The 22,471-nt window shown below is 34.3% G+C and overlaps 1 protein-coding gene across 3 annotated transcripts in view; it reads right to left on the bottom strand.

Annotated features, from left to right (window-relative positions):
• The window catches only part of LOC121384756 (AT-rich interactive domain-containing protein 5B-like), an 89,727-nt gene that overhangs the window by 7,002 nt on the left and 60,254 nt on the right, over positions 1-22,471 (bottom strand). For 2 of the 3 annotated variants that reach the window (XM_041515298.1, XM_041515300.1), the window contains exons 3-8: positions 8,363-8,585; positions 5,565-5,804; positions 4,722-4,888; positions 3,702-3,846; positions 2,458-2,510; positions 660-757 (exon numbers count right to left, since the gene is read on the bottom strand). In XM_041515298.1, the coding sequence (XP_041371232.1) occupies positions 660-757; positions 2,458-2,510; positions 3,702-3,846; positions 4,722-4,888; positions 5,565-5,804; positions 8,363-8,585 (926 nt within the window). The remainder of the gene's footprint in view (positions 1-659; positions 758-2,457; positions 2,511-3,701; positions 3,847-4,721; positions 4,889-5,564; positions 5,805-8,362; positions 8,586-22,471) is intronic. The other variant, XM_041515299.1, reaches the window with a different exon arrangement.

The following is a 22,471-nucleotide window of genomic DNA, read 5'->3' as shown; positions in this document are numbered from 1 at the left end:
TGCAAACTGTTTCAAATACCTATACCCTTCCGACTACTGCAGGCAAGATATCTTGCCTGACAACACCCAAGCCGACACACTATATACTGCGTTTATATTTTTCAGCCATTTTGCATACAGCACTGACCAGAGATAATAGAATAACACTGGTCAAGACTAATATTGATAATGTCCATTTTAGTTCTTTGTTTTTGCACGAGAAATACATGGGAATTTTGAGTTGAAAAAATGGTTTTCATCAAATATTTTCACTTGACAACAATGGTGGAACATCGCGGTCATTTTCAGCATTGTGACAGATAATTTGATAAAAAGGTTTTACAAACAATGAAAATCATAAAATATTGGGATATGAAATTATAGTTTGTTTCCCCAAAATATTCTGGTCAGCACACAGAGTTATTGGGAATAATGGCTGAAAATACAAATGTGCTTATGTAAATGCAACTTTTAATCAACATAACTGATCTAAAATATTAGAAAAATTAGAAAAAACCCACAAAAATAACACTTACCAATTCATGATATGAATATCATTTTATGTATTAATATAATTTTAAGTGAACATTTGTGAGTAAAAGTTATAAATTTGTTCCCCCATGTCAAAAATTAATTCAGTAGTCAGAAAAAAGGTTAAGAATTAGTTTTAAAGAAATTACTTTTCATAGTGTCTGCGAGTACAGGTGGCAGCACTGGTACTACTAGCATGTCCTCCCATCATGTCATACAGACTTTTCCAAAGGCGTTTTTTGGTGATCTGTGGAAGAAAAAAAGATCTTGTAAAACATATTATACAATTAAAAATAATGGTATATATCCCAGTAGCGTGTGTGCAGAGGGGTAGGGGGGTTTGGGGTGACCCCCACCTGCTCCAAGAAAAAATTATTTTTAAAAAAAAGAAGTATTTTCCATGGGGAGCTGGACTCAACCTCCCTGCACAATTTCTTGCACACACATCTGTATGCAGACGAGTGAAGGGAGAGTATTAGTTTCAAGATTAGAGTGGTTGAAGGGCATAGCTGTATGTATTGTTAACATGGGAAAAGGAAAGGAATATATTTTAAATGTTATGCCATCAGTTGTTGGTTGTCTAACGTTAACAACTCTTAAAAAGAAAAGAAACCTGCTTTTATCTTACATGATTACCGTAACTAGAATATTTTATATCTTTGATATGCCAGTCATAATGCAAAGGTTGGAATTGGAAAATAGGTAATATGCTTGTAGGCCTGTCCATTAAAAGTGATCAATCCTGTGACTCGTCACAAACGAGGCAAGTACACTACCACTAACAGGCCTTTGGATTTCATGGTAACAATTGTTTATGGTACCGTGTCAGTACAATCACGGAACTGAACCGAAATTTTGTTTCCCATGATTATTACATCGAGTATGACTTTTCAACAAAATTAATATATACAGTTTCTGATGGGTTCCCATGATCACAAAGAATGGAACCGAAAAAGTGTTTCCCATCAAGTTAGAAATCCTATGGCCTGCACTAAGAAAAAGTGTTTCCCATCAAGTTAGAAATCCTATGGCCTGCACTAAGAAAAAGTGTTTCCCATCAAGTTAGAAATCCTATGGCCTGCACTAAGAAAAAGTGTTTCCCATCAAGTTAGAAATCCTATGGCCTGCACTAAGAAAAAGTGTTTCCCATCAAGTTAGAAATCCTATGGCCTGCACTAAGAAAAAGTGTTTCCCATCAAGTTAGAAATCCTATGGCCTGCACTAAGAAAAAGGGTTTCCCATCAAGTTAGAAATCCTATGGCCTGCACTAAGAAAAAGTGTTTCCCATCAAGTTAGAAATCCTATGGCCTGCACTAAGAAAAAGTGTTTCCCATCAAGTTAGAAATCCTATGGCCTGCACTAAGAAAAAGTGTTTCCCATCAAGTTAGAAATCCTATGGCCTGCACTAAGAAAAAGTGTTTCCCATCAAGTTAGAAATCCTATGGCCTGCACTAAGAAAAAGTGTTTCCCATCAAGTTAGAAATCCTATGGCCTGCACTAAGAAAAAGTGTTTCCCATCAAGTTAGAAATCCTATGGCCTGCACTAAGAAAAAGTGTTTCCCATCAAGTTAGAAATCCTATGGCCTGCACTAAGCTGTCTACAGCTATCACTCTTGCTCCCCATCACTCCCCTGAGACTAGATCAAGGAGAGTCATTGTTACCTCCACTTAGCATAGGAAATTATATATAGAATCGCTTTAACATCTTAAATGGCTCCCCATACACTAAGTTAGGTGAGCCATTAATCACTCCCCTCAGTCGTTTTCAAAGTGAGGTCTGTGTCTGTAAAAGTTTGCACATTAAAAAAGTATATATAAAAAAATATATGTTTCCACTAAAACCACCTTAAAATTTTAAATTACATAAAAATATTTAAAATATTTGACATTTGCACATAAAAGATGCTCTTGGTTGTGGGTTTTTTCCCCAAAACTAAAAATACTTACTTCTTCATACCCTCCTAACTTCTTGGCATTTACGTAAAACAAGTACAGGTTAACTGAAAGAAAGTTATAAAAACATTATAAACAAGCATTCTACGAGTACTGCTATAGTAATACATGTGCACTACCGGGGCCCATCAAATTTTCATATCTCCCAAGTTCAAGGGCCATAAGTTTGTGAAAAAGGGGTAAATCGTCATGAAAAGATATGCCAATAACACTAAGATACAGCATGGTTCAAGATTAAGTACCGGGGCCCATCAAATTTTCTGATCTCGCCTTCATGTAAAATTCTTTAATCTCATTGGTTGTTTGCCGTTGCACAAATCCCTTATACCCCTGTAGGCGGAGCCAAATTCTCTTATACCCCGTCTGTAATTTCCAACAGTTTCCAGCCACCCCAGTTAATGCTAAAGCAATAATTAGATTATAAATAACATTGATAATCAATCAAGTATATTAATATCTGTTTCAGACAATTTCGTATTACAAACATTTGAAGTTAAGAACGTTTATCGATGGAACTATTTTTCGTCACTGGCAAGTGGTTTTGTTCGCGTCCGTGTGGTACGGCTCCGTTAATAAATTGTTAACAATTATTGTCTGGCGTTATTTTGATTATTTGGCTATATGGTTTAACATGTCAGCAAGTTAAATTCATTGTAGAAGCATCACGAGGGGTATATGGCTTTTTTATGTACCCTCTGTGTGCTCTTTTACCCACTCGCCTTCGGCTCGGGGTAAAAGAACACACAGAGGGTACATAAAAAGCCATATACCACTCGTGATGCTTCTACAACTTATATTATCTCCTAAGTTCAAGGGCCATAAGTTTTTCATGGGCCATAAGTTTGTGAAAATTGGGTAAATCGCCATCAATAGATATGCCAATAACACTAAGAAACAGCATGGTTCAAAATTAAGTAATATCTTTCCAAAAACACTGGCTCAGTGGCTCTTAATTTGTGACTGAATATTTTCAGCCAGACTTAAATGGTCTTAACATTGTTTTCCATCTTTGAAAGAGTTAACAAAAAAATCCTATGATTATAAAACATAATAATGGTTTTAAATTTTCACTAAGGTGGTAAAAATATTGTTATAATTTATAAATTGTTAGTTGCATAGAGGAGTGCTTAAATATACTCTTTTTTTTAAATGTGGGGCTTTTTTCTTATGGTCTATATATCATGTGATGGTTTCTGTGATTTTAGTCAAATGTTTTAATTCAACTGCAGATCACATACTCTGTTTGAATCCCAGGTTGGGAACTCTGTCTATTGGCGTTTGTCTGTTACGCATGAACTTGTGCAGGCTGGCTAGAAAATGCTGTTCCTCTCGAGTTGTGTTACGGTTCCAACGTATTCCATTTTTACACGATTCTCGTCGTGTCTACAAATAAAACAAAAATCCAATTCCATATCTGTAAGTGAATGACATATAATACAGATGGCAAAACAAGAGTCTGCTACAATACTTTTATTGTGTTATGTTAAAGGTCAAATGATACAAATAATGAATGAACAGATGTTTAATGACACTCTAGGACACAAATATGCATCGGTTATTGGGATCATGATATAAAGCAAAAGGACATAAATAATCACTTGTGGAAGGAAGGACGGAAATGTTTTATTTAAGGACGCACTCAACACATTTTATTTATGGTTATATGGCATCAGACATATGGTTAAGGACCCACACAGATATTGAGAGAGAAAACCCGCTGCCGCCACGCAATGGGCTACTCTTTCCAATTAGCAGCAAGGGATCTTTTATATGCACCATCCCAGCCAGGATACCACATATCTTTGAAGTACCAGTCGTGGTGCACTGGCTGGAACGAAAAATAGCCCAATGCACCTACTGACAAATAATGAATTAACAGATGTATATTGACACCCCAGGACAAAACTACACATCGGTTATTGGTATCATGATATAAAGCAAAAGGACATAAATAATCACTGATGAGTATAGGACCATCCACAATTATCAACATGTTTTACAAAGGATCCTCTTTTTTGCCACCCCATTCCTAGACTAGTTTTCAACTCGATGCTTGTGTCAAATGACCCTTTGTTTCAACCCTATCCCTCAGTCTAATCACTGGTTCTGATTTTGTATTGTTTTTTCTCAATACCACATTATCCAAGATTTTTCTGTAACTAAAATGTCCCGCATTACTTTGCTGTAACTAAAATGTCCCGCATCACTTTACTGTAACTAATATGTCCTGCATCACAATGCTTTTAATATCAAATTACCACACTCACTCTCTGTTTTGCGAGTGATATTGAAGAAGCAGACATTCCGAAGCCACCCAGTGTTTGGTGTATTGAAGAATCGGATTCCTCCTCGTAGCTATCTGAATCTTGTGTTGAGCCCTTATTAGCAGATTTCTTCTTTCGGGGACGACCTTTCAGATTTGGAGCTGAAATTGAAAAAAACTAATTTAGTTGCTAATTTAATGCTTTAAAAAAAGAAGAGAGGTATCTGTACTAAATTAGAAAATAAAAGATACATTAACAATAAACCGTGATATATCAAATTCTTTAAGAAATAAATATTTGTTTAACAACACCTCAGCACATTTTAAACTGGCTTTTTGGTGCCTAACATAACAATAATATGGTGATTTCTATACTTGGTCAATAGACAGAAAGAAAAAACCTGCTTCCGCTACATTGTTCTATTAATAAAGCAGCTGATTGTTTTATGGTTGTAGTACCAGCCTCGGTGGTGTCATAGTTAAGGCATCACACATAAGGCTGGTAGGTAAAGGGCTCGCAACCCGGTACCGGCTGCCACTAAGAGCGAGTTTTAACGACTCAATGAGTAAAGCCACTACACCCTCTTCTCTCTCACTAACCACCAACAATTAACAGCTAACCCACTGTCCTGGACAGACAGTCCAGATAGCCGAGGTGTGTGCCCAGGACAGCATGCTTAAACCTTAATTGGCTATAATCACGAAAATAAGTTGAAATGAAATGAAAAAATTGTTGTAGTTGTGTATATGTTTTACATTATAAAGGCATGTTAAACTATTGCAATAGAACTTTACTGGTAAGTACATAATTCTGCTTCTTTTTTTACTATGAACTTACCAAAGTGATCACATCTCAGTTCAAACTCTTCCAGTTCAGGGTGAAAGAATGTGTCTCGACAGAACATCACATGACAGTTGTGTGTCGGAGACGTGATGCCACCGATTGCGCTCACGATCGTGTGTTTCAGCCATTGGTCCTGCACATGCTCAAGGCGTTTCATAATGCTACGGTAGCGGCAATACTGGGCAAAACTCATAACAACAACTTTCACAGCATCATCTTTAGTTTCTTTCTGACCTGAAAATAAAATCACACTGATAAGAATATACATTCAAACTTCAACAACTCAAACATCAATCTCTTGAAAACATTTATCTCTCAAACTAATGTGATGGTCCTGGTCAAGATTTTCTATAAACTAGGTAATAATAGACTGCAAAAACTTGAACCTCAAAAACCTCGATCTCTCAGCATAATTTTTCATTCCAGTATATAGATTTAATAGGCGTTAAGCTTCCAAAACTTGTGTGGGGTGATTAAGCTGTTGTTGACAGCAGAAGAATGAATTGTGTATCTTGGCAAGTGTTTGCAAATTGCAGTCAATGTCTCCAGTGGTAATTACAGAAGAATGCATCATCCACTAAGAAGAACGAAATGTATCTGTTGTCTGTGTTTGTACACAGTATAGGGCCTTGTTATATACTACACTATTACAGGCAGTACCGGTCTCGGTGGCACAGTGGTTAAGCCACCGGACTACAGGCTGGTAGGTACAGGCTTCACAGCCCAGTACTGGCTCCCACCCAAAGCGAGTTCTTAAGGGCTCAATGGGTAGGTGTAAGGCCACTACACCCTTTTCTCTCTCAATAACCACTAACCAACTGACAACTAACCCACTGTCCTGGACAGACATCCCAGATAGCTGAGGTGTGTGCCCAGGACAGCGTGTTTAAACCTTAATTGGATATAAACACAAAAATAAGTTGAAATGAAATTATAGGCAGTGTCTACCCTTAGAGGTGCTGCCTTCAGAACTATGAACATTCTGATTAAATGCTACGGTTTGTAAAAAAATAATTATATTATTTACTTCATGAATTTCCACGTTTCAGGTATACAGTAGGGTAATAATTACATGGAAATATAAAAATAACAATAACAATAATAATAATAATACTCTGAACATTTCTCCTGTGCATCCATGGTTCATTTTGTGACCTACCATGTCCTTAAATCCATAAAATGTATTAACTTGTTCATTTACTTCTGCATATTTATTTATATATGTATGTGCCCTCAGTTCTTTTTATATGTCAATAATACCTTTATATGTGTATGTCAAATTCCTTATAGTAATGTCTTTTATTTTATTATATATCTGATTATATAATATACATAAAGAGAACATAAGTTTATCACAATATGAAATGAAGTCATGTAACTTTTTTTCAGTATATGTATCTGTCCTCATCAATTCTGAGTTATCGAAGTTTGGTTCTATTTAAATTTATATGAAATGGAGCCTCTTCATGTAAAAGATTATTGGAATTACATCCCCTTGTCCATTTAAGTTATTGAAATTTGATTGTATTTAAACATATGAAATTGAGCCTCTTCATGCAAACAAAATAAATGGGAGTTACTTCCCCTTGTCCATTTAAAACCTATCACTACCGTGGTCAAAGTTAGCAATAGGGTTTGTCAAGAACACCATTTAATTGTGCATGCATTTCACAAATGTAATTACCATGCTGAATAATTTCTATATTAAAATATCAGCATGCTGAGAAAAATACACGGCTGTCATTTTTTATTAATGCTACAGTCTCAAGGTTTATTATTATTTGACTTTTTAGAGTAGAAGATCCACATTATTTTTCTTTTCGTGACATTTCATTATTAGTTGAAATAAAAAATGTATGAATCCACCTTTAGCACTCAAAACATTAAACTGTTCTCTGAAACAATGCATTAAAAACAGTAAATGTCTTATTTGTCATATCTAAGCAATTATAATAAATGTTAACAGCAGTTGGAATTGTGTTAGTATATTTGTGTCAAGAAACAATGTTATAAGATGGAGAGGCACAAAACATTGTATTTATAATGTTTTTAACATTCACAAATGCTTTTCTGATACTTGCATGAACCAAAAAATAATTCCAGTCAATTGTTAAATAACATGATTTTAGCTTTGAGTTTCTATTTAAATCTTTTAATGTTTTTAACATGGATTTATCAATGATATCTTTGACTATTTGCTTAAATGTTTTTAACATGGATTTACCAATGATATCTTTGACTATTTGCTTTATGTTTTTAACATGTATTTACCAATGATATCTTTGACTATTTGCTTAAATGTTTTTAACATGATTTACCAATGATATCTTTGACCATTTGCTTAAATGTTTTTAACATTGATTTACCAATGATATCTTTGACTATTTGCTTAAATGTTTTTAACATGTATTTATCAACAATATATTTGACTATTTGCTTAAATGTTTTAAATATCTATTTACCAATGATATCTTGGCTATTTTCTTAAATGTTTTTAACATGGATTTACCAACGATATCTTTGACTATTTGCTTACGTTTTTAACACAGATTTACCAATGATATCTTTGACTATTTGCTTAAATGTTTTTAACACAGATTTACCAATGATATCTTTGACTATTTGCTTACATGTTTTTAACATGGATTTACCAACGATATCTGACTATTTGCTTAAATATTTTTAACATTGATTTACCAACGCTATCTTTGACTATTTGCTTAAATGTTTTAACACAGATTTACCAATGATATCTTTGACTATTTGCTTAAATGTTTTTAACATGAATTTACCGATTGTCTCTTTAGCCTTATTGACGTCACTGAGCTGTAACCCGCAGTTGTTGGTCTGGAACGCTTGAAGCAAACTTGAGCTGCCATGACTCGTTTTCTTTTCAATATCCCTCTCACAGAAGAGCAGACGTCCGGCCGTCCAGTATGGACATTCGTCGGTGATCAGTGACACCAGGTCATCCAGTCGCAGAATCAGCTTCTCAGACAGAGCCAAGATTTCATCCTACAGAAACAAAATAATAATAATGGGTTAGAGAAATAAAATGAATAATAGAAATATATTATTCTTACCTAAACAAACAAATTATAATGCAGGGCTCAAAATTAAGAATTTGTCTCCGACAGCAATTTTTAAAAGAACTGCAATGGGTGAAACAGTCTTCCGACAGCAATTTTTAAAAGAACTGCAATGGGTGAAACAGTCTTCCGACAGCAATTTTTAAAAGAACTGCAATGGGTGAAACAGTCCACCGACGGCAATTTTGAGCCTGCCTATGGCAAGTTTTTTAAAAGTGACATTTGCAGCAAATAAACCTGACTGAAGGGGTATCTTGTTATATGCAGACTTCTTTTAAATGTGCAAATGTTAAATATTGGCAGATAATGTACACCAGGTGTATACATTTCACCATTGTGGAGGAGCTTTACCGATGACATAAAAGTGCCGTCAGTGATGCTCTCTACCAAGAGCCTGCTTATGGCAAGTTTTTTAAAAGTGACATTTGCAGCAAATAAACCTGACTGAAGGGGTATCTTGTTATATGCAGACTTCTTTTAAATGTGCAAATGTTAAATATTGGCAGATAATGTACACCAGGTGTATACATTTCACCATTGTGGAGGAGCTTTACCGATGACATAAAAGTGCCATCAGTGATGCTCTCTACCTACGGCAATTTATATCTCAAGCCCTATAATGGGACATACAGTCCATGGGACACACAGTCGCAAAATATTCAAGTTATTAATAGCGTTCAAATAAACGTCTCGATGTTGTCACAATAATTTCTTCTGGTCTTCCTTGCTCCTTCTATTTCGGAGCACCAATTTAACTTCTTACACCATTAGCATTAACAGCAAAATATATATACACACAGGGCTCGCCATAACCATTGCAACATTTAGTTTTTGGCTAATAAAACTTTTGAATAATTTTCAAGGAAACACTCTACATATGTGAAAATTGGCTAAAACAAAGTTCTTTCCAGTGTCAGCTCTAAAGAGTCTTTTCCAACTACAGTCAAACCTCATTAAAATGACCACTTTCGTCCCTGGGTCACTTTGTCATTATATCGAAATTGCCATTATAAAAATGTGTTTTGTTTAACAACACCACTAGAGCACACTGATTTATTAATCACTGGCTACTGGGTGTAATTTTAATATATAGTCTTAGAGAGGAAACCCGCTATATTTTTCCATTAGTAGCAATGGATCTTTTGTATGTACCATCCCACAGACATGATAGCACATACCACTGCCTTTGATATACCAGTCGTGGTGCACTGGCTAGAATGAGAAATAGCGGGGTCCGATCACAGCCCATTATTAAATATATAATTATTAATCAAGGCACATTCACGGTCATTCTAATCATTCCTTGATTAAAGAGATCTACAATTGGTAGCTACTTCGTTTACATAATGTTATAAAATAGTAGCGTTAATTATTGGAAGTTAATCCTTTAATTAAAATGTTTTATTTAACAACGCACTCAACACATTTTATTTACGGTTATATGGCATCAGACATATGGTTAAGGACCACACAGATATTGAGAGGACACCTGCTGTCACCACTTCATGGGCTACTCTTTCCGATAAGCAGCAAGGGATCTTTTATATGCACCACCCCACAGACAGGGTAGCACATACCACAGCCTTTGATATACCAGTCATACGAGAAATAGCCCAATGTGCCCACCAACGGGGATCGATCTCTTTAATTGAATGTCTAAAGGCTTATTTTCAAAAGCAATACACGTCTACAGACTTAGCCGACATCGGTAAATCGGACATCATATGATAGCGACGAGATCAAGGATGCTAAGTGACTGTGTGTGTACTGCCAATGTGCTACGATGTCGGATGCACATTTGTTCCTAAGTTGCTCTGTCGGTGTCGGAAGGTGTAAATTCCGATGTTCTGAACAGAATAATATTGATGTACATTTGTTTCTGACAATTTGTGGGATGGTGTAAATGTCATAGTAACGGCGGTCATTGTAACTAGGCCTGACTGTACTTTAAAAAAAAAAACACCATTAATTATTACAGAAATGTTTGTTTGGTTTGGGGTTATTCAGTGTCAAAAGTGTTCTGTAACACAATTTTAAAAATGCTTTGAATATATAGGATAATTATGTTTCATGTTTGTGGCCAGTTGGTTTTAACATGAATTTATCAATAAACTGTTCTTTTCAACTGGCAGTACATCTTTTAGAAACATTTAAAACAAACAGAACAAAAAACATTGAGGGTTTCTGAAATGTGTGTGGGTGTGGGGTTGTTGTTTGTTGTTTTTTTTGGGGGGGTTGGGTTGTGTGGGGGGTTTTTTTTGGGGGGGGGGAGGTTGGGGTTTTTTTTGGGGGGGGGTCTTCAGTTTCATGCAATCGTTTACTACATAAACCTACCTAATCACATTTAATTAGGTTTCACTGAACTTTGAAATTGAAATTTTGTCCATTCATGTTTTAAATAAAACATTAAAAGCGCGGGCCCTGTTTTAACCCATAAAAATTGGACACTAAGTTTAGTTAATCTACAAACCTGTAACTCATTTGGATAAAGTTACAACAAAGTGAAACAAGAGTCAGTGATGTTGAAACCGGGAAATATCCTTAAAAATAGACTAAAACTCAAATAAAAAAACCGCTACTTCTCAGTCGTACGTACGTTTTAAAATTATGAAAAATGCATTTATTTTTGTATTAGAAACACCAGGATGACTAGAAATACTTTGGTTGTATGGAAATGGATAATGGATTCATGATAATCAAATTCAAATATTTCAATCATAATAATCAAATTAAATTATTTTAAACATGGTAATGAAATCAATATTATTTGAACCATATATGAAACCAACAAATCCAGGCCCCATTTTACGAAGCAATGTTAGCGCTAACCTCACCTTATAATACATAAGTACCTTGTGCATTTAAGTTGATCTTAGCACTGAGATCACCTTATAATACATAAGTACCTTGTGCATTTAAGTTGATCTTAGCACTGAGATCACCTTATAATACATAAGTACCTTGTGCATTTAAGTTGATCTTAGCACTGAGATCTGCTTCATAAACTGGGGCCCTGACCCATAATAAAAATTAACAAAATTTGAACAGTGATAATATGAACCATGGTAATAAAATCAATGACCACATTTGACTCACAGCAATAAAATGATATGAACCACTGTAATGATATTGAAAATACGACTTTATGTATGAAAGCAGTGGACCTTAGAAGCCCGAGCTGATGAAATGCAGTACATTAACAATAAAGTGATCCAGCTGTTCTATGTGTAACTGAGTATAACTACGGTATTCCAGATAACACAGGTTGTGCTGCTTGCAGACAGCATGGATTATAGAGTACACCACATCGGGGTCAGGATATCGGAACACCGTGGTTTTAAAATGAATAATAATACACAGGGCTAGCTCTGGGTGATCAGAAATGTTCGCCAAATTATCTCAAAAACACAAAATCTATAGTTATTTTCCAACAAAATATTAATAAGTCATTACACAAATGTTTTTTGCCAAATTAAAATTAAAATTTGCCAACAGTTCTTAAAATTCGTAAATGGCGAATTTGGCAAGTGGCAGAGCTAGCTGTGATACAGTGCATGTATTAAAACTGTGAACTTTTTTTTTCAACATGATGAGTCAAAATTATTAACTTTTTTTCTCTAACAATAACATAATTTACATTATGTATCAAAAACTGTTAGCCTTCTATTCAACATTATGAGTCAGAAACATTAAAATATTTTAATGTGTAAAACATTTGTGAACATGACTGAATACAGAATTTAAAAATAAAAAGAAGGTATATAAAAATATATGTTTATATTTCAATAAGTACTTATTGTTTTAAAGTATATGATACTGTACACTGTATTTGTATATTTCCTTTTCATTTTGTTGTTTATTTGCATGTGTACATGTGTATTTTTTTTACTTTTAAAATTATTTTTTAAAGGCTCTGTTAAAATTTTTGGAAAGTTGGAAAATAGTAGTAGGTTAAACAAATTAGTTTAATTTTAAATCTCTAATAAACAGTTTTGCTTCAATTGGCCAAATAATAGAAATTTTAGCATTCAAATTTTAAATTTAAATTATTAAGTTCTGATGTGTTTATTTTGTGACAAAATCAATCTGTTAGAATAACAAGGGATTGTGGAATGGGATGTTAGAAAATATTACCTTTTGAATGCTATTTAAATATCATGTTAATCTATTCCCAAATACTAGTAAATAAAGTTGTGCCTGTGGACTGGAATTTCAGGCATGAGCAAATTTAAGTAACACATATATACAATGTATATAAATAACAAACATTTACAAAGTAATATTTTCTATAAGACTGGCTGGATCTTTAAACTCTGCCATGCATGACTCACTATCTATGTGCAGTATCGTATTACTGGCGTGTTTTAATGTTCCTGTGATACATACCAGACTCACGAAGGTTAGGACACAATGCAAGTAGTTTATCACTTTATTAAAACACAGATGACACATTGTAAATATGTATATAAAATAATCTGGGAGTTGTTGATTTAGAAATTGAATCGTGTGGTGTAACATAAAAGAAAAAAAATATAAAGCTTTTATCATAATGATATGATACACTTAAAAACAGGTAATAAAAAATAATTATACTAAAATGTCAGTGAGTTTTTGTGTATGTGTGTTTGTGTGTGTGTGCGTGTGTGCGTGCGTGCGTGTGTATGTGCATGTACATGTGAGTGCATGCATGCATGCTTGCATGTATATATAAAATGTAAATTGGTATGTATGTAATTTATGTAAACAATTAAAATAATTTTGTCTAGTAGTACATGTATTATATATCTAGATTATTTCATGGCCATGGCCGTAAGAAATGTAAAGAATATAATATTATTAGATAAATATTACTAATTTTGTTGATCTACATGTATATGATTTTTTATTTATTGTCATATATATTTTTATTATTACTATTGTTTTAATTTTTTTGCATTGATATGTTTATGAAGTTGTTTTGGGGTTTTTTATTTTTCAGCCATTATAACATATTCACAACGATAGGCCTATAATGTAAAAATATTTTTCACCGACTAACCAATCTATATGAAACTGATAAAATATTCAACACCAAGGTTAAAATATCTCAGTTAAAAAAATATCTAATAAACAGCTATCGTTTCATCACTTAAAACACATGAACTTCCACGAACACCTCATTATAATAATTCTACAATTTCGTTTTGCTCCAGTGAGCTTAATACTGTAAGTATTAAACTCCAGAAAATAATTCATGTGGGTTCACTATATTGTACTAAACTGCAGATAATAATTCATGTGAGTTTACTTGCTTCATTTGAAATAACCATGGCTGTTGGAAGAACACCATCAAGAGAATGGCAATCTAGGAGCTAATGTCAACAGACCTGCTGCTAGCTTGGATAACACAGATGGTATCAATATTATATAGTAAGGTGGTTCAGAAAGACACTCTTGCAACTGGATATCTTGCAAAAGCCATTACCTCTCCAGCTATTTTAGTTTCGTGTTCAGGCGAAAGATAAAGTAAACTGGAAAATTGTCTTACATCCAAATAACTTGATTGCATCACACAGCAATTGAGCCATCTTTAAATCTAAGTCTGTATGTATTTTATATCTGATCTTATGCAGTCTGCAATCATTATTATTTAAAAAAAATAATAATAATTTGAATTAGCACAGTTGTTCATTGAATGAAAATTTATTACTGGCACTATTTAGCATTTACTGTTTAGGGTTTCTGTCAAAGGGTATGAAGGGTAAAATTATGTACCCTAAAATCTCGGAAATTAGTGGATCAATTTTTATAATTTTTCGAAAAATTATAGTAAGAGAACTGTTTAAAATTTGTGAAAGAACATGAAATTCTGTGTCCCAATTTCAAAAGGTTTCTAACCCAGAACCACCTAATAAGGATACTTATGATCCGTTATATGTTTATTACGTACACTAACATGTAACTTATTTTCTGGCAGAAAGCCTATGATTTAAAATTGTGACCGTTATCTCTGAAACACTAAATGTCTGACATCCAATAGCCGATGATTAATTAATTAATCAATGTGCTCCAGTGGTGTTGTTAAACAAAACAAACTTCTTTTTGTTATCTCTGAAACATGTTTAGAAACTCGCAAGTCAAAACTAAATAAAGTGTTCCCTATTATATTTTTTATTACATACACTTAAATTATTTTCTGGCAGAAAACCTATGATTTAAAATTGTGATGTTATTTCTGAAACACCAAATGTTTGACATTCAATAGCCAATGATTAATTAATCAATGTGCTCCAGTGGCGTAGTTAAACAAAACAAACTTCTTTTTGTTATCTCTGAAACATGCTTAGCAAATCACAAGACAAAACTGAATAAAGTGTTCCCTGTTATGTCTATTATGTGGAAATGTTTTTTTTATCTTATATATATATATATATATATATATATATATGATTGATATTATTATTAGTCTATTACTAAGACTACATTTCCATACCAACTGGTTTACAGTGGTATCTTTATTGTTATGACATAACAAAATAATGTCATTATGTGTTACAATTCAAAAATAAAAATAAAAAGATTTCAGCAGTTTTGTAGTTAACAATATTCATTGATTAAATTATACATGCATGGCACTGGTGCAATATTCTACAAAACACCCAACAAAGAAAGCGCTTTGTAAGAAAACCGCATCTCACTAACAACAGAGACAGCTGTTGTTAGAGAAACACCACACCTGTCTGTTACACAGTTGTCTCCCTTGACATGCCGGTCCAACTGGCAAATATATAAAGCTATTCAGAGACAGTGAGATCAATGCTGGACCATTAAGTGTAATTACTAGCTAACAATATCAATATTACACCAGCTTCTCCTCGCAAATAATCAAATAAAGAGAGAAGCAATTCTCTACAAGGTGGTCCTTGCTTTTAATCTAGTTAATACAATAGAATTCTATGAATTCATGGAGTGTCATAACTATTATCCATTGTTTTTATATCATGTTAATAAAACAGAATCTATGAATTTGATAGAATGTCATAATTATTACCCTTTGTTTTTATCTACTTAATAAAAGAGAATTCTATGCATTCAAGGACAACCATAACTTTGTTTTTATCTTGTTAATATAATTCTATAAATCCATGGAGTCTCACAATTATTACCCCCTTGTTTTTATCTAGTTAATAAAATAGAATTCTATGAATTCATAGAATGTCAATTTTGTTTTTTTAATACATTGATCTTTCATCGTTAAATTTATGATATATAAATGAATTTAGTGAAACTGATCTCCGATTTCGTCTGAGAAGCAAGATGAATATATCCAATTTTCACATGGTATTTTACACCACTGTCTTTCTTCTATTGATTGGAAAGAAAAGATTGTAGAAGTGTAGTGTAATTTTTCCTGCATAATATATAGAGATTATTATACGAGCTTGTGTGTCGTACAGATTTTATGAAACTCGTGTCAGGATTATTGTATTGCCCTGGTGAGAGCGAGGGTAATACATGAATCCTGACACGAGTTTTGTAAAATCAGTACGACTCACATGTGACTGTAATAAAAAATTTATTATCCATATTATTAGTGTTGTTTTCTTTATGAATAAAAAGACCCAACTCAAAATGTTTCAGTCACAACTAGGAGACGACGAAATGACATCATATTTCAAATGGACAGTTTCAACTAGGACTGGAGAAGCAACATCATGTTATGACATCGCTTCCCAAAATGACATCATCACACTTGTTTTTACACGTGTGCTTCGTATGATTATTATTAACTCAGTTATGTTGAACCATGTGGATAATAAATTCATGTATGCTTCAAACTCTGTTTTCGTAGACTATACCTGTACTACTTCATTAAGCCAATACTGAATAAACTAAAATAGCCCACAATAGCTACAACCCATGTTCATGTCATTAATAAAATGGAGTTCTAAAAACTCAATGATAAATTATATTGTTGTAACCACAATGCTTGTTTTTTATCTCATTAATAATATGTAATCTAGGAATTCAAATCATTATAATTGGTGTCACACTTACAGGGCTCGAAAAAAGTGGCCTGAGAAAAGCGAAAAGCAAATCCATTTTGTAGACCTTGCAGGTTAAAAAAGCGGTCTGAGAAAAGCGAAAAGCAAATCCATTTTGTAGACCTTGCAGGTGAACTAGAAATTCACCTGCTAACATTACAACTAAACCACAGGTCATTTTTCAAGAGACAGATGTATGCACAATCATCTCATCTTCTGTTTAGCTGAGGTTGAACTCCTGATTCTGCTATATTTTAAAATACATCTCAGAGTCAGGGGTCCTATGTTTCCACCCACTGTTCCAACCCTTGACTCATCCCATGACGTTTTATTTCCAGCAGGTTTTACTTTTTCTTAGCAGGCCATATTTTTTTTTTTTTGGGGGGGGGGGAAAGGAGGGGGGGGCTGCTATGTTAAAAAAATAACAGCAAGACATATTTTAAATCCCATTTTGAGCCCTGTACACACACAGACACATATATATATATAAATACATGTATAAATATATTTTAAAACATCGCTGCTCCCACAAAGGGGGGGGACACATGCCCCCCTTACCCCTCTGCTTCCTACGCCGGTGCCTGTACTACAATCCTTATTTTCATGTCAAAACAAATAAAAGTCTTAAGAATTCAATGAAATATGTGTTCGTCCATATCCATGGGTCAAAATCGTTCTTAATCTGAGATACAAATGTATTTATCTGATAGATTATTTAATTTAAGAACTATGTTTTTGTATATCACAAAAAATTTATAACGAGTTCATGGTAGATTTTATTGTCACGGTTACCAGTGCCATTCAGGAGGTGGAAATGATGTTCTCCGACTCCAGAAACACCACACATGAAGAATATTTTACCATCTACACAGGGCTTCTAGATTATCGTAGCCCCATTCCCGTGGCTAGTGATATTCAATGTTGGGCTAGTACTATTACCATGCCCAACAGTTCGTGAAAAAAAAGTTGTTAAATGCTGCATTTAAATCCATTTTGTAAATATGAATATCCTGGCCCACTCCTACCTCCCCAATCTTAGTGTTTTTAAGCTCTGTCACACTCTTTATAGTTGACATATCTGATTATTACTCTCAGTAAAATTGTCTTTATTTTAAAGTAAAGTAGGGCTAGTGGATTTTTAATCGTGGCTAGTAAATTTTTAACATAAATGATGCCATGGCTAGTGGATTTTATAAAAATTGTAGAAGCCCTGATCTACACTATCACTGTATGGAGAAAAACATGTTGTGGCACAGCAAGTTAAAACATTCAACTGGCCAAGTGACATTTGTTGTAACCTTTAAGTGTCACAAACAATGCCAGCTCAAGGGAAATCAATGAATAATGCTGTTTTATTTTTACACACATCTTTAAGAGCAAAACTGAGATAAAAAAAAATACAGCAAGAAGCCAATTAAAAACAAGAAATCCAGTCAGTTATGATGTCATGTGAAGTACTTTCTACAAAACTGATATGGAATACTCTCTACAATTTAAATAACAAAATAATTAAATAAATAAATACAATTAAGTAATAAAATAAAATAAAATAAAATAAAATAATTTTAAATGTAAAAATTAAAAAAAATTAAAATAAATAAAGTAATATACTATGTATATATAAGAAAAATACATGTAATTACATCTGTATGTACATTATTAAGTTGGTTTACAAGAACTTTACAAACTGAAAATTGGTCCTTGTGCCATCTTGTAATAAAATTTCTCACAACATAAAACAGACAGACCATAATGTTTATAGCTGATACATGTAGTTTTGTAACCATGGCAACAAACAAAATCATGAATTAAAAAATATGTATCTTATGTTTAAGGTAAATAATATTATACATAATGTTTAGAAGTCTTTTCAAAAACAGATTTATTTAAAAAAAACATTTTTGCAAGATAGCAAATGAAAAGAAATAAAACATGTTTAAAACATAGAAATACTATTTCAAAATGCATGAGGTTTCTTTACTTATTAAATGATATTCATGATAAATATGGCATTAGAAAACATTTATTTTTATTCAAATGATTAAAAATTAAATAGCTAATTTAAAATAGCAAATACAGTTTCTTTATTTATCAGTTTGGTAGTTTTTGCAATGTAAATCAATAAATTTGTCATTATTTTCTCAAATGTATTAACAGACTAGATCTTTGATAGGAAACAAATGTGTTTTAAACAAATGCCACATATGTGTCTCTCTCTGTCTCTTTCTTTCTTCTCTCTCTCTCTCTGTGTCTGTCTCTCGCTGTCTCTCTCTCTCTGTGGGTGTGTTGTAATATATGTCACATATTTAAATTATTTTTATTATTTATTATCCTAATTATTATTTGTACATGTCTCACAAAATCTCACATTTACTGAACAATATATTTGACGGACAGAACTGAATTTTTAAAAAGCATAATTAGATATTGAGTTACCGTATATCGCTGTGTATTAGCCGACTTTTTGATACAAAATTTATCAAGTCAAAGGCTGGGGTCGGCTTATCTAAGGAGTCAACATTTTATTGGAAATGTAAAGTTAGAATAGTGACGTCACGGCTCGACTCGATCTATTGTCATTATTGTGCTCTGCATTTCCGCTTTCATAAAGGTTTAATATTGCATTTTAACACAAGCTATTACAAATAAAAGATATTAAAATTGTATATATATGTTCATCTTTAATAAATGTTGGTGTTTAAAAGTTATTTAGTAATATTTATCTGTTTAAACAACAATAAATGGTGACCGATCAAAACAATTTCGGAAAACTTCGCAGGTCACGTGTCATTACAAAACTGCTTACTAAACCGGTGAACACGTTAATTGTTCCAGCTTCATTTGTTTTGTTTGTCGGCTTGGGATTAATCGACACGGGTGGTTGGGTATGGTAGGGTATAGCCGACTAGTAATGAAAAGACCGATTAGCACAATCAACAATGCAAACAGTCACTGTGTTTTTAACGTGTGGCTGCAATCAAGAATGTTTAGGTATATTTCGCTATCTTGGTACTTATATTTTACGAGAAATAAATTAACCGGACACCGTTTCTATAAATAGAAATCGGCTACTGCTTCCGGATAAGTTTGCTGTGACAAATGACGTTTGAAAGCAGATGTACTTTGTCATTTTGTAGAGACCACACAGACATCTGACTTGGTTAGTTTTATATAGGGGGGTCGGCTTATATACAAGGTCGATAATTTTAAAGCCGATTTGGAGGGTGAAACTAGGGGGTCGGCTAATGCATGGAGTCGGCTAATACACAGCGATATACGGTACTAAAAATTAAGAAACAAATTTTAGATCTCACATGTTATTCTGAAAATGTTATTTTTACTCAACTAAAAATGTATTATTTATTATTCAGATTTTTTGTTATTATTCGGACACATATAAAACAAATGACAATCTGACACATGCCCATGTCATGAAATAATCTACTTTTTTTTTTTTTTACAAAATATGATGATGATAACAGGCCTTGTGTTTTAATACTGGCAATTACCCATGCTTGCCATAGCCCATATAAAGTGCCAAAAAGGTGGGCTACAAACTGCTCACCTAGCCCAAAATAATGTTAAAAACTCGCCCACCTTCTGAAGTACTCTTCCTACACATGTTGACCAATCCCAACTGTTAAATACTAACAGAAATAAATATTGTTTAACCCACAAAGTTAAAATCAAAGTATTAGTGTTCTAGTTTAATTCTTAGCCTACCGTACCTTTAATAAGAGGTCCTTGGTTTTCTTTAACTGGAACTCACTGAAGTAACTTTCATACAGTGGAGCAAATAAGTGAACATTGTACAAGTATAATTTCAGCATGCAGAAGAAATGGGGGATATCAGTGAACAGCTTTAAAATACAGACAAGTGAGTTAACATATTTTTAGGGAGGCCCACCCAAAATGAGTTGTTCTCAGTTAGTGAAACACAGCTCGCTTAGCTCATAAAGAGAGCTGATTTAGGTGTGCAGTTTTTAGCCCACCTAAATATATAAAATCACAAGACCTGGATTGAAAGATGCAGAGGAAGAGGACATAATTTAAAAAAAATGTTTATTCAATGGCAAGACAAATGACAATCTGGCATACATCCAGGTTAAAAAAATGAAAAAAGAAGAGGAAGAATGTTTATTTAACAACACTTCACCAAATCTTAAACTAAATATCTTTCTTGTATATCATTTTGACACTTGGTCTAGATAGGGAAAACCCTCTGCTACCATCTATGGAGCTGGAATCACACTGATGTGTTTTTCATATCCAGTAGATACAGAATATATATACTTCTCAAAAGAATTTAAGGGTCAGACGATATTTTCGACATTATTTTCTGAATGTCAATTATATTAGCTAGACCATAATGTCACGCATGGTATTGTTCCATTTTGACGAAAGTGGGTCTAAGCAACCCATAAATGAATTAAAATCCACTGTCATTGACACTGTCGACTAGTTCTAATTGCGAAAACATGCGTACATTTGCACGTAAATTAGGGCGAAAGCAAAAGGTCTGCTAAGTGCCCATAACTTGCTTTTTCACAAAGCGCTTCATTTGCACGCTTTGCACGTGTATTCCATGTTCCCAATGTTGAATTTCCGTATAATTGGAGCTTGCGTTCGTGTACGGTGCACACTCCAAATTCGACAATGGTATGACTTCAACTGACTATCGAAGATCGAGGAAGGGCTATTGCTTGGCTTCAGGATGGCAATACGCAAAGAAATGTTGCTCTGAGACTTGGTGTTAGTCAGAGTGTCGTTGGCCGACTGTGGCAACGGTACCAAGCAACGAATTCTGTTCGAAATCGTCCACGTTCGGGAAGACCCCGAAGCACTACAAATAGAGAGGACCGCTACATCACCAATATGGCTCTACGTCAATGCACAACCACTGCACGCCGATTACGTGACAATCTGCGGACTGCGACTGGAACTCGAGTGTCTGATCAAACCATACGCAATCGTCTGAGAGCCAATAATCTACTCTGCCGTCGCCAGGCTGTTCGACCACCACTCCTACCACGTCACAGAACGGCCAGTCGTCACTGGTGCACGCATCATCTGCGGTGGCAACGTGTTCAGTGGGGTCGAGTGATGTTCAACGATGAGTCCAGGTTTAGTCTCCAGTTCAACGACGGTCGGGTTCGTGTCAACAGACGTCCTGGGGAGCGCTTCGCTGACGTTAACGTTAGACAATGTCACCGGTTCGGTGGTGGCAGCGTCATGGTGTGGGGCGGCATCTCTATCCACCACAGGACCCCCCTCTATGTGGTGGATGGCAATCTGAATGGAATCCGCTATCTGAATGAGATTATCCGGCCATTGGTTCTCCCAGGCTTCAGCAGATTGGCGGCGGGGCAGTTCTGCAGGATGACAATGCCAGACCCCACCGCGCCAGGGTGGTAACGGACTTTCTCAGACAACAAGGTATCACCAGGATGGATTGGCCAGCATATTCGCCTGACTTGGCCCCAATAGAGACGCCTGGGATGAATTAGGCAGGAGAGTTCGGGATAACCATGCCCCTCCGGCCAACCTTCATGATCTGGGTCAACTTCTTATGGCAGAGTGGCAGGCCATTCCCCAAGAGTTCTTCAGACGTCTGATCAACAGCATGAGGCAACAATGTGTCGAGAGTATTCACGCCAGGGGTGGATTCACACACTATTAAACGAATGTTCTAATGTGTAAAATCCATGTTTGACAACCTTCAACTTTGACAGCATGTCATGTGACTTTCTTGTATACAGTGACGTTTATTTGTGGGTTTTTTGTAAAT

This window comes from Gigantopelta aegis, chromosome 10 (assembly GCF_016097555.1).
Source record: "Gigantopelta aegis isolate Gae_Host chromosome 10, Gae_host_genome, whole genome shotgun sequence".
Lineage (NCBI taxonomy): Eukaryota > Metazoa > Mollusca > Gastropoda > Neomphalida > Peltospiridae > Gigantopelta > Gigantopelta aegis.
Note: the sequence above shows the minus strand (reverse complement) of the source record. Positions and strands in the feature narration are given on the sequence as shown.